Source organism: Marmota monax, unplaced genomic scaffold, assembly GCF_021218885.2.
Source record: "Marmota monax isolate L192 unplaced genomic scaffold, Marmota_monax_Labrador192_F-V1.1 WCK01_AAM20220418_F8-fsc00081, whole genome shotgun sequence".
Classification (NCBI taxonomy): domain Eukaryota; kingdom Metazoa; phylum Chordata; class Mammalia; order Rodentia; family Sciuridae; genus Marmota; species Marmota monax.
The window spans coordinates 1,198,874-1,217,376 of record NW_026695234.1 but is presented as its reverse complement, the minus strand read 5'-3'; the positions used below and the strand labels follow the sequence as shown (position 1 = coordinate 1,217,376).

Here is an 18,503-nt window from a genome sequence, read left to right as displayed (position 1 = left end):
ATCCTTTAAAAGAACAGTCCCTGCCCTTTTCTCTTTGTCTCTTTTGCTTCCTGTCTGCCATGAGAAGAGCAACTTTGTTCTATCATATGCCCTATGTCATGCTGTGCTTCTCAAAGGCAACAGGGTCAATCAATCGTGGACTGAAACCTCAGAAACTGTGAGCCAAAATAAGTTTTTCTTCATTATAAGTTGATTATCTCAGGTATTTTGTAAAAGCAACAGAAAGCTGACTAACACTGTTTCCAATATAAAGAAATGATAAATATCAGAGCGATACCAGTTACCCTTAACTGAATATTACACATCATACCTGTACAAGATCATTAATTTCAGCTTTATTTGTTTTGTTTTACATTTATTTTATTTGTGTATTTTATGTGGTGCTGGGGATCGAACTCAGTGCCTCATGCATGCTAGGCAAGCGCTCTGCCCACTGAGCCAGGCCACAACCCTCAGCTTTATTTGTAACAGCAAAAGATTGGAAGTCACCCAAGTATCTGTCAATTGGAAAGTAGTTAAGTAACTTATGGTATATCCACACAACAAAGTATACTCTAGCTGCCAAAAAAAATGAGATTATCTTATAAGTAATTTAACAGGATTTGTTATTAAGAAAAATTCAAGGTGTAGAACAGTGTGTGCAGTATTTTTCCCACATTTTTTGTCAGTGCATCATAGTTGTACATATTGATGAGATTTGTTTTACATATTTGAACATGCACACAATATAACAATATAATTTGGCCAATATCACTCTCCAGCATATGTGCAGTATTTAAAAATTAGAGAAGAAAAATATATGTCTATTTGCTTGATATTTATAACAACTTGTTGAAGACTATATAAGTAGATGGTTAAGTGCAATGGGTGGAGTGGGACTGCCTGGGAACATAGCTTTTCAATTTATAACTTTCAAATCGCTTATTTTTCAACCATATCTATATGCAAACTTTTAAAAATTAAATAGAAAAATAACAGTAAAAATGGGGAAAGAGGCTTTTACAATACACAATTTTGAAGTAACCCAAATAGCATCACATCCCCTGACTGCATTGGGTCGACCCATCTTGCATTTTTGATTATACACCAGGGCTCCAAACACAACTGCTGACGTTTAAATTCAGTTGCTCCAGTCTTTTTGCTGTTTTTATAGATCTCTTGATTATACACTAAAATGCACTTTGATGCTAATAACTATAATAAAAATGAATAAATAAAATGCACTTTGAATACACGATAAGATCTCCAGCACACAATGTGTGAGGCAAGGAGCTGAGATGAAAAGCTACACACACTAGAGGGCACCTGAGCATCATGGTCAGGCAATAACTGCTGGTGAATATTCAGTGCTTGCTTTTATTCATGATTTGTTCAGTAGCCAAAAGTTATTTGTCTGAAACTCATTAGTATCTGAGTCAATTTGTGACCTACCATTAAAGGAAATTGTGTTTTGAAAAATGAACTACCCTTCTATCTTGATTCTAATATGACTTTGAAGATGAAGGTGAAATTTAGTATGGGTTTAGAAGAGATGTAAGTGCTTTATGCATGTTATTTGGCTCTTTCCTAGTAATTTCTTGGAAATTACAGATATTTTACAAATGTTAATATAGAAAGGTTATTCAATCACCTATAGTCTTCAAGACAATATAAAGCTATAAATAGAATTCGTTATCCAGATCCACTATCCATTCTGCAGATCAACACACCTTTGTGGCTGTTACTAAGACAGCAGGTCAGTCAGTCATCAAATATTTACTGAGCACCAGCTATGTGCTAGGTTCTCTTCTCAGTGCTAGGGATGTTACAGAAAATATAGCATGCAGCCGTCCTGACAGGAACTTACATTTCAGCCATGTGACATAAGAAACGTGTAATCAAATAATTTCAGTTATCGATCACACCTCCAAAGAGCCTGAGTAAACGTTATTTAATAAGCAGTGTGTGGAGTATAACCTGGGATAATTAGCTAGGTGCTTGGGGAGGGCTTTTCTGTGGACACCTCATTCGAGTTGAGATGTAGAAGGAGGAGAAATGGAAAAGCATGCAAGGTCTGAGAAGAGCTGTGCTTTGCCCCACTGAGGCCATAGGGAGCATTCTCACATAGCGAGCAACCCAACTATGTGGGAGTAAAAGTAAAACCAAAGTAAAAGTACTGGTTGGCAGGGCTGGGGTTGTGGCTCAGTGGTAAAGCGTTTGCCTAGCATACATGAGGCACTGGGTTCGCTTCTCAGCACCATATACAAATATTAAAAAATAAATATCTTTTTAAAAAGTTCTGGTTGGGGTATCAGAAATCAAGGATTAAATTCTAGGTTCTCAGACTGTCCCTTACTAGATTAGATATTTGAGCAAGAAACTCTATAAACCTGACCTTCCTCATTTATTGCAAGGCGTCAGTTTCTTCCTTAGATGACTATTTGAAGAATCTATATACAGCAGACCCTCAATGTATGGAATCTACCTCTACCACTAGGCATTCCTTAGGCATGGGAAAGAAAAAGAACCTATCTAGTGCGTAGGTCCTTCTAAAAGAAAAAGAACCTACCCAGTGCACAGGTCCTTCTAAACAGCTTTTTCTTTTTTCAGGCTACAGAACCTCAAAATAAGAGTTATATATCTTCAAATAGAACAAAGACAAAATGTGCCTTTTGTCCAAAAAAAAAAAAAGTTGGGGGGAGAGATAACATCTGTATTTCCCAGTAGCCCATCCAATGGTGTGACTCCTCAAAAACTGTCCTCAAAGGGGATCTGTCTGGGCACACCTCCCACTTGCTGTGCTATCTCCTGAGGGTCCCCAATCAATCAAACGCTGTCTCATAGATTACAGAACTCTATGATCTCATAGCCAACTAATTGGCATATTTCTTTGCTGATTCCTCAGATACAGTTTCATATATTGATCCTTCATGATAAATTACTTCTGAACAACTTCTATTTATCTAGTGTCTGGTACGTTGGTTTGAAGTATAGTTTTATATCATAATTCTTTCAACACTTGCCCCTCCCTTCTGGATTCTCCTCTGCCTTCCCAGAGCTCATCTTGGGTACGAATCTGATCATATCTATATACTGCTAAATGTGACTTGCTGTTATCTTCAAGATAAAATTTAAACTCTCAGAGTGGTAAAAAGGCACTTTATGACCCAGCCACACCTACCTTCTCTCTCTCTCTCTCTCTCTCTCTCTTTGGTAGCTTCATGGTTTATTTTTTAAAATCACCCTGTAACTCTTAAGTCATAGTGCTGACTTAACACGTACTTTTTTTTTTTAACACATACTTATTGAATCAGTTTTTAGGAAAAATAGGATAGAAGCATTATATTCAGGGAATTCTTTTCTTTCCCTTCTGTCTAGGAAAGATATTATATAGTTACTTCGATGCTGCTTTTAAAAAATAATTCTTGGCTCTTATGAAAGATAACTATGGTTTAGCAAGGAAAATTCACTGGATTCAGAATTCAAGAAACTAGATGTGAGTGCTGGTTAGCCTCATCCTTTGTCCCTCCCTCCCTTGCATCCTGTGCTCCAGCCATTCTCTGGGAGCTCACAGTTCCCTGGCTTGTTTGCTTAGGAAAACCTTGCATTCCTTTTGAGATTCATCTCGAATGTCTCTGCCTTTATGGAGACTTTGAATATCCTCCCTTGCAATTGAGCATCAACCACAGAACCCACAACGCCACACTGCACAGTTTCCTGTGTGCGTTTGTATATCTTTATATGAGCTCCCTAAAGTCATGGCCCAATTGATCTCTGACTCCCCAGAGGTTGGCATACAGTAGTCACTATTTAAATAGTTAATGAAGAAATGTAATTTTTAAATACTTCTTCCTTGATTCAAAATTTTTAATGTTTTTAAAATAAAAAAAAAAAGACTAACATGTGCTTGTGTTGTTGACTTAACCCTGGTATTTGAAATCAAAAGACCAGATTCAAACTCCATTATTGTTGGAGCCATTTATTACCTTTGGCAAATCACAAAATCTTGCTAAGCCTTATTTTTCTTCATTGACATGAACTTACAAATGTTTGCTTTCTACTACAGATTCAGAATTATTGGGATGATCAAATGAGAAACTGTATATGGAAGCTTTTCACAATCACATAGCCCTACATAAATATAAGTTGCATTTATTATTGAACATTTGGTTTGAATTTACAGTCTCTTACTGGATAAGATTACTACTTAAGTGATATATTGCACTTCTTTCCCAATTCGTTTTGAATTTAGTAGAACCTTGGGTTGTCCATAAGGCCTTACCTTTATTTAAATTGGGATCATTTTGGTGATTGTATTTGGTTAGAAACATAAAGCTCCTTTTTATAGAAATCTTATTTTGGTAGTGCATTTGAGTTCCACCTCTCCTGTTACACTTGTAAAAAATGATTCTTCTACAGAGCAAAAACTCTGTAGATGTTTGCAGATTGATAGATTTTCTTATTTTGCCCTGTGTGGCACCACAAGAGCACTTACTTAGGGAAGTATAATTTCAATTGAACTTTATGGTTTTTTTTAATAAAGACATTTCTTAAGGCATCTTTCTTGTGTGTGCTATTCAGCACTTAGTTGCTTAAACTACCAATTTGTATGATCTATAGAGTGACACTTCATTAATTCCACATTACTGAGGAGGGATCCATAAAAAGAAAACTTCCCATGTAACTAAAGCATGTCCTTTTGAAAATTGGAAATTTAACATAATTATTCATTTTTAAGGTTTAATCATTTTTAAGCTTCCAAAGTGTACCTGGTATACCTAATAATTCTGAGCTGTCTTACACAGGGCATATTGCACTGTCCTGTAGTGAAGTCAGAAGCTGTGGTGGTGCAAATGATTCTTTGCCTCTTAAATAACCCAGTCTGCCATGAATCCATGGCCACTTTATGGTGTTGTCAGTGTATCTGTTCTTAAGAGCTTTGACCCCGTGGGGAGCAAACATGTAAACAGTCAGTACCAAGTGAAAACTGCTATACAGGTTGAGCACCCCTAGTCCAAAAATACAAAATCTGAAATGCTCCAAAATCCAAAACTTTTTGAGCACTGACAAGATGCTGCAGGTAGAAAATTCCATACTTCATGTGATGTGTCAGAGTCAAAATGCAGGTGCACTAAAAAGGTTGCATAAAATTACCTTTAGGCCATGTGTATAACGGTATGGAAAACATAAATAAATTTATGAAAAACGTAAGGAACTCAGAAAACAAAGTGCCCATCTCTGTCCAGGGAAATCAGAGGACTTCCCAGAAGAGGCAATCATGGAACTGATTCTTTAAAAAGAAGTAAATGTTAATAATGGAGGTAGCAGGGCTGGGATTATGGCTCAGTGGTAGAGCGCCTGCCTGGCATGTGTGAGTCACTGGGTTTGATCCTCAGCACCACACAAAAATAAATAAATAAAGCGATTGTGTCCATCTACAATTACAAATAATAATAATAATAATAATAATAATAATAATAGAGGTAGCAGTAGAGGAACTACAGGTAAAGGGACCACGTGTAGTGGTATAAAGTTGTGAAAGAGCACTATTTAATTGGAAAACTGCCAGTACCTCAGGAGACTCTGTACTGCTATTCTGAAACTAGTAGCTGCTTAATTAAATCAAATAAATTGGTCAGAGAAGACATGGGAAATGTTAACAATATACCTTAACTATTGCATTTTCACATAAACTATATAAGAACACATTGAATTGCTTTTTTTTTTTTGTACCAGGGATTCAACCCAGGTACCAGGGTACCAGGTACTTAATCACTAAGCCACCTCTCAAGTCCTTTTGCTTTTTGAGACAGGGTCTCACTAAGTTGCTTAGGGCCTCACTAAATTGCTAAGACTGGCTTTGAACTTGCCATCCTCCTGCCTCAGCCTCCTAAGCTGCTGGGATTATAGGTGTATGCCACTGTGCCTGATGAGTTCCCATTTTCTTTGCATCAGTTTGAGAACATCTATGTCTTCCAGGTTTGATTTCTCAAAAGCAAAGAACAAATTTAGGAAGCCTTTAGAAACAATGCAAAAGCATAGTCTCTTTGGATTTTTATGAATATTTCCCCTAATTTTTTACTTGTTTTCCTCCCTACATTTTATTTTGCCATTTATTTTTATTGGGTCATTCTAGATCATTTAACTTAGTTTTCACGAAAATCACACCTCTGTTCACATTCAGATTTCTCCAGATTGCCTAATTTTTACATACAGCAAGCACAATAGGAACACATAGGTTGGGAACAAATGTAAGACTCCTGGCAAATGGACAACTCAACTAGTGGAAGCAGAAGTTCCAAGGTAACCTTAAGGAGCCCACTACCATGAGCATCTAGCCATGGGTACTGGTTGGGATAGCACCAAGAAAGATGGAAAAGTCCCTAATTCAATGAGTTAGTTAAGGAGAAAGTAGATACTGCTGAGGCTGATTGCGAGAATGGGGATGCAGGTATTAAGGGTAGAGAAATTGGTGCCTTTCACATAGATCCTTGTATGTCATTTTAAAGGAAAAGCTTTCAAAATGAGATCCCCAGGCCAACAGCACCAATGCCACCTGGGAATTTATTAGCAGCACAAATTCTTGGCCCCATTCCAGACATCCTGAATCAGAAACTCAGGGTGAGGCCCAGCGATGTGTGTTTTAACAAGTTTTCCAAGTGATTCTGATAAAAACTTAAGTTTTAGAACCACCATACTCAAGAGTTAATCCTTGCCTCTGATGATGGAATCATTGAAGGATTTTAGTAAGGGAGAAATTTGAGTACAGTGTGTAAGCTGTGCAGTAAATGATTTTTTTCTTTAAGTCTGTACCTTGACCCATCATACTACATATTCTTGGTTTGTTCAGGAGGGTTCAAATTAATAGTTATCAACCTTGCTATAAGTTACATGGGATATTTCTAAAAATCTGTTTGGCATTCTTGAAATGGCCAATTATTTCCTTTCTGGACTATATATATATATATATATATATATATATATATATTATAATATATAATAAGCTTTATTGAAAGCTTATTATATATATCAAGCATTGACATGGTGCCTGGGGTCTATTACTGAATAAAACAGACCAAAGTCTTAGCCCTTGTGAAGCTAACTTCTGTTGGGAGGAGATGGGCAATAGATGAAATAGATAAATTGTGTATTAGTAGGAAGTGAGGAGAAAAATGAAACGTAACTGGTAAGGATTACTGAAGTGGGAGAAAATTACAATTTAAATAAGTTATGAGGCAAGGTGTCCCTGAGAGGGTATAAAGGAGGTGAGAGAATCTACCATCAAGTAGGTAAAGCAGTTCCTGGAAGAGGGGACCAAAAATGCAAAGTTGAGAAGCTGAAAGACTAGTGGGCCTGGGGTTCAATGAGCAAGGGGAAGAAGAACGGAAGACCAGGTCTTTATTGCCACCTTATTTTATTGACAGTTGACTGCCAGGATTTAATATAAATCACAAATCTAACAAGATAAAAATGAGTAGCTATACAGTTGTCCAGTGTATCTGTGGAGAATTGGTTCCAGAACCTCTCATAGATAGCAAAATTTGAAAACGTTGAAGTCCCATAAATAAAATAGTGTGTTGCATACAACCTTCACTTATTCTCATATATACTTCAAATCATCTTTACATTAATTATGATACTTAATGGAATGTAAATAGTTTAGACTGTTATTCAGGGAATAATAACAAGAAAAAAGTCTGTACATGTTCAATATGGACCTAATTTCTGCCCCCCAATATTTTAAGTCCCCGGTTGATTGGATCCTGGGCTGTGGAATCTGTGTATGTGCAGAGCCAATTATATGTATTCTGATGAAGGTGGAAAGTTCAGTGAGCAATGTGTGTTGAACTTGTCTTTCAGTCGTATTTATCAAGCATCTAATGGCCAGGAATATCCAGAGCCACCAGGTGGCACGGGTAAGCAGCTCCCTTGGAGCTGTACAGCATGGCCCTCCTGCCTTCATGGAATTTCAAGTCCAGAAAGGAAATCCAACATGGATACCAGGGTGACACTTGTTACAAAGGGAAAAGTGTAGGGCTCAAGGCCACATGCTTGGTGCACCTATGCAGCTTCCTCTGGGATCAGGGAAGACTCCCTAGAAGAATTTACATTTTAGCCAGAGAAAGAATGATGAATAGTGTGGTTCAGAATAAGTGAAGTAAAGGAAATTTCCAAACGAAGAATGGTGTGTGTGTAGACCCAGAGATGGTGGTGCATGTGGCCCTTGGGCACAACTGAGAGGCAGCAGAGCAGGGGAGAGAAGAGAGTAGATGGGAGCCCGAGGCCACCTGGCCTTGTACACCTGTAAAGATTCGGGACATGAGAAAGAATTGGAGTGTTTTTAAGCAGGTGACTGACAATTAATTTAGGGGTTTTAAAACTCAAATATCTTACACTGAATACGAATGTAAAAAATAATATAACCAATGATTTCAGTGTCATCAAATTCTTGTTGAGTATGCACAGGCTAAACACATCAGGAATGTTCTATAGGAATGGAGAAAGGGGCCAAAGCACAGCCCAAATATTTCATGTGTGTTGTCAGTAAATAACTAAATAATCCTAATCCCTCAAGAATTAAAGCATCTGTGCTAAAATCAGCGAGGCAGCCTGATAAATGGGAGAGTGCTTGTGTCACGGTGCTTCTGCCTGTTTTACGGATCACATATAAATACGAGCGGCAGCAGTGCCGACATTGGCAGGCATAAACTGAAAAGTAGCAAAATATTTTAGAAATAGGGCAGAGAAATAAATACTTGACGTCACTCATTAGCCAGGTTAATAAAGAAATGCTCCCCGAATCTGATGATAGTGCCCAAAGAGAAGGATTACATAACAGATGTGTTGGAATGATGGTAAGCAAATACCACACTAAAAAATCAGACACTTGGGCGTATTTAATTTGGACACATGCTAACTGTCAATACAGCGCCTTCAAGGAATGAGCATAACAAAGAACCTAATAAATTAATGTGGGGCTCCTCGCTTTATGTAAATGTAAGATCAATAGTAAAAACAGAATATAAAGGGGAAGAAGGGGCAAAACCTCCAGTGACAGCAGAACTTAATATGGTTACTGATGCTTGTTTCAGTGTGTGTCTATGCAGATCACTAATTCACATACAGCTCCTGGTAAAGCATTAAATTTGTTTTCTGTGGCATGGTCTGATTCTCTAAGAACCTGAAGAGTTTCTTTGAGAGAGAAGTAGCAGCCCAGTCTAGCTCAGCTGTACTCAATCTCAGTTGCTTCCCTACCTACAAACCCTCACTTCAAAGCAAGGAACATAATGTACAATTTTTTAATGGCTCTAGACCCAGGCACTCAGACTCTCTGCTCTGCGCCTTACCTCAGTGTAAACACCTAATCAAGATTGCCTGCGCTTCAACAATAGCAGCCAAATGCAATTCGAGAACCACAAGCCTTTGAAGTCCTCCCTGCAAAGGCCGGTTTTCTAGTCTGGGATAATGACATGCCATGATTGCTGTCTTTGTTGTATCTTTTCAGTAGAGAAGCAATTATAGGCCCCAATTTAACAGAATAGACATTACACAGCTTATGATGCTCAAAATGCAATTTCATTTGATCATTTTCTCGATTTGATTGGTATTAATAGAATAGTTCACAAAAAAAAAAAAATAGCTGGCAGAGGTTGTGTCCCATTCCACTTTCAAAGAGATAATGTAGAAGTATTCTTTACTTGCCCGGTGAGTCTCGCTGGGGTGATTCAGCCACCGAGTTCCACCAAAAGAGCCTGTGGAAGGGAATATTGCACATCCTTCCTTCTCTGGGAAAGGAAGCAGCAGACTCTGTGTTTTTAACATGTAAACTTTTCATCAGAACCACATCAGAGAACCCATCATTGTCTATAGAGCAATTAAATATCCCAGTGATAAGCTGAAAGAACTAAACCCAAGTCCCCTTTATTTCTTAGGCATTTACACAAATCGGTGAATTGGCATCCTAGTGACAGATCTGTGGAACTGTTCAGCTTCTTGCTCACAGCTTCCAGAGATAGTTCACTGCCACTTGAGGTTGGAGAAGGATTACTTTCTCACCGACTTAGTCAGCCTGGTCAGATTTTTTTTTTTTACTCTCTTGACCTTCATTTCTCCTCCAGGACACGGTTGATTTTTCTTTCTTAAATGAGTGAGCTTTCTATTTAACATTGTGGTACTAATGGATCAAAACCTTTGTAAAAGCACCAGCAAATGTTGTAAAAACTAACCTTTTCCTGTCATTGGGTATTTCTGAACTAGCACTGTGAGAAGGACCAAGATGGAAACTTAAGAAATGGTACCTGACCTTGAGCGGCAGCATTTATTGTCCTAAACTTTTTGTTTCAGTGCAAATTAAACTTTTTCTTGATGTGAGGTTTCCCATTTGCAGAGGAAGTTAATCATTGAAACCAATACTTCCATATAAATGGTAAATAGATAAGGCTGGTGATGGTGTAGATTTTTAAATACCGAAAGGTTGATAAAAAGTGGGAAGAATAAGAAGAAAACATTTTACTTTCACTTTTAATCAGAATTCCATGACCAAATAGTGCATTTTTGTGGCTTATTTTAGGAATGAAAATTCAAGGAAAAACTATTTTTTCCCCACTTTCAGATCTACCGTTAAGCTTCTAAGCATCCACAGCACCGAGAGCCACCTTATCTATTTACAGCGTGTATGTAAGCACAGTAATTGTGATAGCTATTTAATAGTAGAGAGAGTTTAGGGACAGATAAGGTGACACTCCGAAGAAATAAGATGTTGTCCCTTGTGCCACAGAGGCCACATAGAGTGGTCAGGAATGAGGTTATCTTCATTGACAAATATTTACTTTGATTTAATATTTAACAAATATTTTTTACCTCTTTCTTTATTGAGTGCTGTACTTTGTAAGCATGAGGTGAAAGTAAGCTGCAGGGGGGGAATTTGAACACAAGGCTGACAGACTCCACATCCCCTGCTCTTTCCAGTCTCACTGCTGGTCTCTTGTCACGCTAGGCAGCCCAGCAGAGGAAATGTAACAGAACAGCATCAAAGCCTGGAGCCAAACTTAAGAATTAATTACCTCAGTCCAGAAAAGCAGAGACTTGACAGCATTTACAGGCAAAGAACCAGAGAATGGCCACTCTGTGCTTCTCCAAAGAACAGAGGGACAGAAAATACGGAAAGATGTATTTCTGCTTGTGTAAGGAAGAGCCGGCGTTTGGGTTGCTCAGTGAATACTGTGTTCATCCTGAATGAAGCAGAGGTCCCTTTCTCTTCCCTAACCCATGGTTGATCTTTAAACATGTCCTAGTCATGAAAAGTGGGTAATGCCGCCAGGAGATAAGGCATGTATTGAGGCAGAAAGTGGATGACATCTACCAGGGTTGGTGTGGTGGCCTGTGTCTATAGTCCCAGCTATTCAGGCAGCTGAAGCGGAAGGATCATTTTGAGCCCATGAGTTCAAGACCAGCCTGGGCAACACAGAAAGGCCCCATTCAAAAAAGAAAGAAAAGGAAAAAGTTTGCTTTCTGGACTATATTCTTGATGGCTAGAATTCGTATAACACAGAGCCTTTTTTCTTATTTTAAAATAAGTAGTCAATGGAGGCAACAAAGAGCCCATCATTGAATAATTTGGGATCCGAAACCCCATGTGTCTGCCTTCCATCAGTTATTCCTAAGTCTGACTGCAAATTAGACACATTTTCAGACCATTTATTACTTTTTAAAATAACACATAGGGAACTTTAGAAATACACTGCTATCTGGAGCAACCCCCCAAAATTTCCAGGTTAACTGGCTTGTGGGGGGACTAGGGCATTAGTACTTTTTAAACACACCCTAGGTTTTCCTAATATCTAACTAAAGTTGACTTTAGAGACCACTGATCCACATCATTCAAATTCACTAAGTGGCAGAAGTACAAATTCTGCAGGTCTGGGAGGATATCTCTAATGAGTAAGTTAGCTTAGCAAAATGTTTAAATGCAAGCTCCGGAATTAGGTAACCTGGCTGTTCTCCTTACTAGTTGTTGGTCCTGGGCTATTTACTCAATCTCTCTGTACCTTAGTTTACTAATTTTCAAAAATTAGAGTAATAATAGTACATACCTGCCAGGGATGATGGTGCACACCTGTAATCCTAGCAACTCAGGAGGCTGAGTCAGGAGGGTCTCAAGTAATAGGCTAGCCTGGGCAAACTAGCAAGTCCCCATCTCAAAATAAACAATAAAAATTAGTGGGTATGCATGGCACTTGCCTAGCATGTATAGAGCCCCCTGGGTTCAATCCCCAGTACCACAAAGAAAAGCAAAAATAATAATTATAGTACATGTCTGATAAGGTTGTTACAAGGATTAACTGATACATCCTATGTTAAAGGCTTAGGACAACTGCTGCCATACCATGAGCATTCTGCTGTTATGTTAGATATTGTTATTTCTGTTGCTATTGTCATCATTTTGGAGTACAAATGTCCTGACAAAATTTATGATAGTGCAAAAGTATATGCTTACAGCTATTGTGTATTTTACTTTCAGTACAGTATTCCAAAAATTAGAAGAGATATACCAAAAATTACATGAGATATTCAACACTTTGTTGTAACATGGGCTTTGTTAGATGATTTCACTCATCTGTAGGCTAATGTAAGAGTTCTGAGCATACTTAGAGGTAGATGAAACTGAACTCTGATGTTCAGTAGGTGAGGTACATTAAATGCATTTTCAATTTATGACAGGTTTTCAGGACACAACCCCATTGTAAGTCAAGGAGCATCTGTGTAGTATTATTTCATCACAGTTCTGTTGATATGATCAAATGTTCCTTGCAGTACCCTCTTCATGTATCTAGTCTAAAATTGGGTTTCCTGAGTATGCATGGCATTTAAAGTAAAGGAGTAGTTTGACCTCAGAACACCAGTTTCCCCTCAATGCCTGCAAGAGAAAACATTTCCCTCAATGCCTGCAAGATTATTCCCATTTTTCTTGGGAATTATCCAGGTCCCTGAAGACTATAGAGGAATCCTTGAAATTAACTGAAAATAAAAAATCCAGCCCTGTGGGACCCTTCTAGAATGCACAGACTTGAGTCTCTTGACTCTAAACTAAAATGAACCCAGTTAACATGCTATGTATGTTTTACCCTCTCAGATATACTACCCCATCAGAGTAACTGGCAAGACGTCTGTTCAGAATGCCAAAGAGATGGAAAATGCTGCCATTGATCTTGAGGACAAGTGGCATCAAAGAGCACAGCAGTTAAAGGTTACTAACTAGATTGCATGTTAAGTGTGATACTGCTGAATATAAGTCATGCTTATCACTGAGTTCTTGGGGATTTATTTTTTGCCTGAGAATAGTTAGTTCACCACCATCCTTTATGGGGGAGACTGATGAGCCATTGGTTGGTCAGGCAGCCACCCCTAGCTGTTTCACCAAAGGTTCTTTTTCTCAGATGATCATCCTATCACTCTTTAAACATAGAGCTAAAGCTCTCACAGAAGGGAGTGCAGGGGGAAATGCAGAAAAATCAGGAAATCATAGTTCCAAAGTGTTGTCCAGTTCTGTGCTACCCCTTTATCTGGTTCCTTTGGGAGTTGGCAGTCACCCATTATCCCTAAGTGACTGGGTACATGGGAGTCTTCAGAGCCTTATAAACCCTCTTTTGCAGAATGTGAAAGCTTACCAGCTGGTAATTTATCATGTGGACAACTTTTTAGGCCATGGGTTTTGTTGTCAGTGTGCTATGTCACTAACAGACCAAATATGTTTGTGACCGTCCACAATGTCAGAATTCATTGAATAACAATTCACAGGCTGCACCACTCTCATCAGTGGCAGTTCACTGAATATTTGTAGGTCACCTGGTAGTCATAAGCCAGTCAATCACAGATTCTTTTTTTCCAGCCAATTCCAATTATAGATAATTTCTAATATCTATAACAACCAAGTCATATATATATATTATGGAAAGGATTAGAAAGGATTAAGGCAGACACAGGCATTTAGAAGGCTGAACTAAGGGCAAAGAAAACATTGTTTATTCCCAAAGAGTCACTGTAGGTGGTCAGATAAGATTACAAACCAGCCAGAGAACTTGTTCAGGGTGCAGAGCTGTCAAAACACAGAAGCCTACTCAGATGGACAGCAGTTTCACAGTGTCAGCTTGGGATGTCAGCTTCAAGTGGGACTTGCATGGTCATCCCAAGCAGGAGAAACCACACTGTGCTAAAGTCCAAGGACAGAGATTCAGAGGTTGTTGCTGTGGCAGTTTTCCTGGGCAAAGCTCATGACAAGCGACTAGGTGAAGGGATCAGGGTGCAGCTGTGTCCAGTCTCAGGGTACTCCTCCTTTATGGGTGTCAAGGGAGAGCATTGCATCATCAAGTGATCTGGTGTGTCCAATAGGCTTGTTTTTCCAATGAGTTTCATATGCCCATGCATCCATGTGCTTCTGACTAATTTGATAAGATCACAGGTGGTCATTCTCATTAGCACGAATTTATCAGTTTATGCCTTATCAGTTTGTGCTAGGCAGGTGGTGGCTATTCACTTATGCAAACAAGGTATAGAGTCATTCCACCTCAGCACTTAAACTCAAAATGGAGTAGCTGTTATGGCAAACTATTGCTTTACAAAACAGAGTAGCAAAGGTTTTGGCACAGCTTGAAAACTGCTGTCCTGTACATCATGGAGCAACTCAGAGCAGGGCACACCTCTGCTTTGAATCCATAAATGTGATTTGGGGGAAGATTTTTTTTGCAGTTTTCCACACTGACTATTCCTTTAGAATAAACAGAAAAAGCAGTAACAGCTGATTTTTTTTTTTCCTGAACCAGCTATGGAATTATGTGGAGTCACTGTTGGATCAGGTTTTATCCCCAATTAAGAAGGGATGAGCCCTTTGAAATCATGGAGCCTATAAAGCATATCAACATCATCAGATAAAACTATGTATGTAGTAATGGTAATAATAAAGATAATAAAGTTCATCCCAGCTTCAAAGAAGTTAGAAAAGAGGAGCAGCCTAAGTCATGTCTTTTTCTCCCTGTGGTCTCCAAGCTGTTCTTAAAGATATGAATCAATCCATCAAGCAGTCAGTCAAACAATAGGTTTCCCAGAGCTTTCTGAAAACTGATGCCAGGGGGCCGTACCCAGAAGTTGAGAGCTTGGGGACTGACTGTCTCCTGCAGTGAGATGGGGGTGCATGGATCTACCCAACAGCCCTGATAGAGAGCCAGCTAAGGGAGCGTGGCCAGCAGGATCCAGGGAACCAAGGCAGCACAAAAGGCATGTCCTGCATTATGGGCAATGGACTGGGTCAGGGTTTTCTGGTCCTTGACCTGTCATTTATTGGATGTATAATTTGGGGGCAAAACTCAACTTTCCCTGAAAGCCTTGTTTTTTTCATTGTGAAATGAAGAGTTGGAATAAATGACCTTTATGGTCCATTCCAGCTACAAAATGCTATGATTCTGAGACAACTGATTTCTAGTTATTTAAATTATTATAGAAAACATTTTTGAAGTATTGAAGATTATTGCAACACATAGCTTTCATCATTGTCACTAGGGAAAATGGTAGTTTTCTCTGCCAACAATAAAATCATCTAGGTAAAATGAGAATGCTTGAATCATGGCACAACTCTAAACAGAGGCAGGAAGAAGCTTTGTGTGGAAGCCTGTCGGAAGAAAGCCAGACAACGCTTTCTGTTCTGTGTGTACACTATGATTAATATGTTCACAACCTACTCTTGGACGAAGACAAAGTAGAGCAAAACGCCTAAAGATTGTTAGAAATCAAATGATGGTGACACAGAGTGGCCCAAGGGAAGTTGCCCTTTCTGCATTTAGAAAGGTCTGTTACAGCACTCTGCGTCTTGCATGCTGGCTGGCCCTCGCCATGCAGATACTCCTGGCTGCCTTTCTCTTTCCTCTTCGACTATCCAAGTTCAGTGCCTTCGTGTCTGTCCTCCCTCAAATGTCCTGCATGCCTCCCAGCTCCCCCACCCACTCCTCTGCCCACCTTGGCTCCTCTGGAGCCTGTTGTCTATACTGCTTACTCAGGGTGTTCATGGTTGCCATGTCTCGTACCTGTTGCCTGCTTTCTTTTACCTTCCATACTAGAAGCTTCTTATTTTCTGAGTTTATTTTGTCTTTTTTCAGGGGGACGGGGTTGGGGGACTGTAGATCAAATCCAGGGTTTGGGGCATGCAAGGCAAGTAATTTACCACTGAGCTACATCCCAGCCCTAGAAGCTCCTTAAAGGTTAGGATTATATCTTCCTTTGTGTCCCCTATGACAAGGCTTTCCCCAAAGCTGGTGCTCAATAAAAATTTACTAATTGATTAGTAAAAAACTAAAAGACACATTTAAAGGTCACTAAGTGCATCTCCAAGTGAAAATGGGCCTCTTTAAATGTTTTTCTTAAAGGATGGCTTTCAGAGAATCTACAGATCCTTCAGTAAACTCCCCCTAACAATGAATGACTCTAACTACTAAGAATATATCAAAATATTTCACACAGATATCTATTGAGTACCTGTTATATTCTAGGCACTATGGAATAAGTAGATTTTTAAAATTTTTATTTTTAGTTATTCATGACAATAGAATGTATTTTGACAGAATATACATACATAAAGTATAACATTTTATTTAGGTTCCCACTCTTGTGGTCGTACATGATGTGGAGTTACCCTGGTGTATATAAATACAAGGCTAGGAAAGCTATGTCCAATTAATCCGTCTTTCCTATTCTCCTCTCCCTCCTTTCTCTTCATTTCCCTTTCTCTACTCCAGTGGATTTCTATTATTCCCATCCCCAACTTCCCTTGTTTTGGGTTAGCATCCACAAATCATACAGAATGTTTAGCTTTTGTTTTTTGTGGATTGGCTTATTTCACTTAGCATGATATTCTTCATTCCCATCTATTTACTGGAAAATCCACAATTTCATTCTTCTTTATGGCTGAGTAATATTCTATTGTGTATATATACCACATTTTCTTTATTCATTCATCCATTGAAGGACACTTAGGATGTTTCTGTAGTTTGGCTATTGTGAATTGAGCTGCTATAAACATGGATGTGGTTGTATCACTGTAGTACACCAATTTTAAGATCTTTGGGTATAGACCGAGGGAGTGAGATAACTGGGTCAAATAGTGGTTCTATTCCAAGTTTCCTAAGGAGTCTCAATACTGCTTTCCATAGTGGTTGTACCAATTTGCAGTTCCACCAGCAGTGTATGAGAGTACCTTTTGCCCCACATCATCGCCCACATTTATTGTTATTTGTTTTCTTTATAACTGCCATTTCGGCTGGAATGAGATGGAATCTCAGTGTAGTTTTAATTTGCATTTCTCAAATTACTAGAGATGTTGAACATTTTTTATATTCTTTTGACCATATTTCTTCTACTGTGAAATATTTGTTCAGTTCCTTTGCCCATTTATTGATTGGGTTATTTATTTTTCTGGTGTTGGGTTTTTTTGAGTTCTTTGTATATCCTGGAAATTAATGCCTTATCTGAGTTACTGGTGGCGAAGATTTTCTCCCACTCTGTAGGATCTCTGTACACGTTCTTGATTGTTTCCTTTGCTGTGAAGAAGCTTTTCAGTTTGATACCATCCCATTTATTGATTCTTGATTTTATTTCTTGTGCTTTAGGATTCTTGTTGAGAAATTTGGTTCCCAAGCTGACATGTTGGAGAGTTGGACCTACTTTTTCTTCTAGTAAGTGCAGGGTCTCTGGTCTAATGCTTAGGTCTTTGATCCAGTTACAGTTAAGTTTGTGCAGGGTAAGATATAGGGGTTCAGTGTCACTTTATTACATACAGATTTCCAGTTTTCCCAGCACCATTTATTGAAGAGGCTATCTTTTCTCCACTGTATGTTTATGGTGCCTTTGTCTAGGAAGAGATAACTGTATTTGTGTGGGTGTGTCTCTGTGTCTTCTATTCTGTTTCATTGGTCTTCATGTCTGTTTTCACACAAAGGATTGCTTTGGCTATTCTGAGAGTATTTTTCCAAATGAATTTCATGATTGCTTTTTTTATTTCCATGAATAACATCATTGGGATCTTTATAGGAATTACATTAAATCTTTATAGCACTTTGGTAGTATGGCCATTTTGATAATATTGATTCTGCCTGAGATAGGTGGTTTTAAAACCAACCAAATAACAAATTTAAAAACAAAAAACTTCAAAAAATAAATAACTAAAACATAAGGAAAGATACTTTTTCTAAATATCTCCTCCCCTCTAGGCATCCAGAACTTTAGTGGGCATCCAGTCATGTAATCATCATAGTACTAATATATAATAGTAATAATATGCAAGTAAATACAAAAATGCAGTGAAACTAAAAGAGCACCTAATTTTGCCCTAAAAGGACTGAGGAACCTCCCTAGAAATGACAGCATCTGGGCTGTCCCAGAAGGTTGCAGCGCAGGGCACCAGGTGTGAAGGTGAAGAGGTGGGAGAGAAGATAGTAAGATATGTGCCAAGAATTCCAGACACTTCAGTCACTAAAGGAGAG

General features: G+C 38.6%; 1 protein-coding gene across 6 annotated transcripts in view; it reads left to right on the top strand.

The window, feature by feature from the left end:
• The window catches only part of Jhy (junctional cadherin complex regulator), an 85,274-nt gene that overhangs the window by 17,804 nt on the left and 48,967 nt on the right, over positions 1 to 18,503 (top strand). For 5 of the 6 annotated variants that reach the window (XM_058577132.1, XM_058577131.1, XM_058577133.1 and 2 more), the window contains exon 4: positions 13,112 to 13,225. The exons of the other annotated variant lie outside the window; for it this stretch is intronic. In XM_058577132.1, the coding sequence (XP_058433115.1) occupies positions 13,112 to 13,225 (114 nt within the window). The remainder of the gene's footprint in view (positions 1 to 13,111; positions 13,226 to 18,503) is intronic. 6 annotated transcript variants of the gene reach the window in all.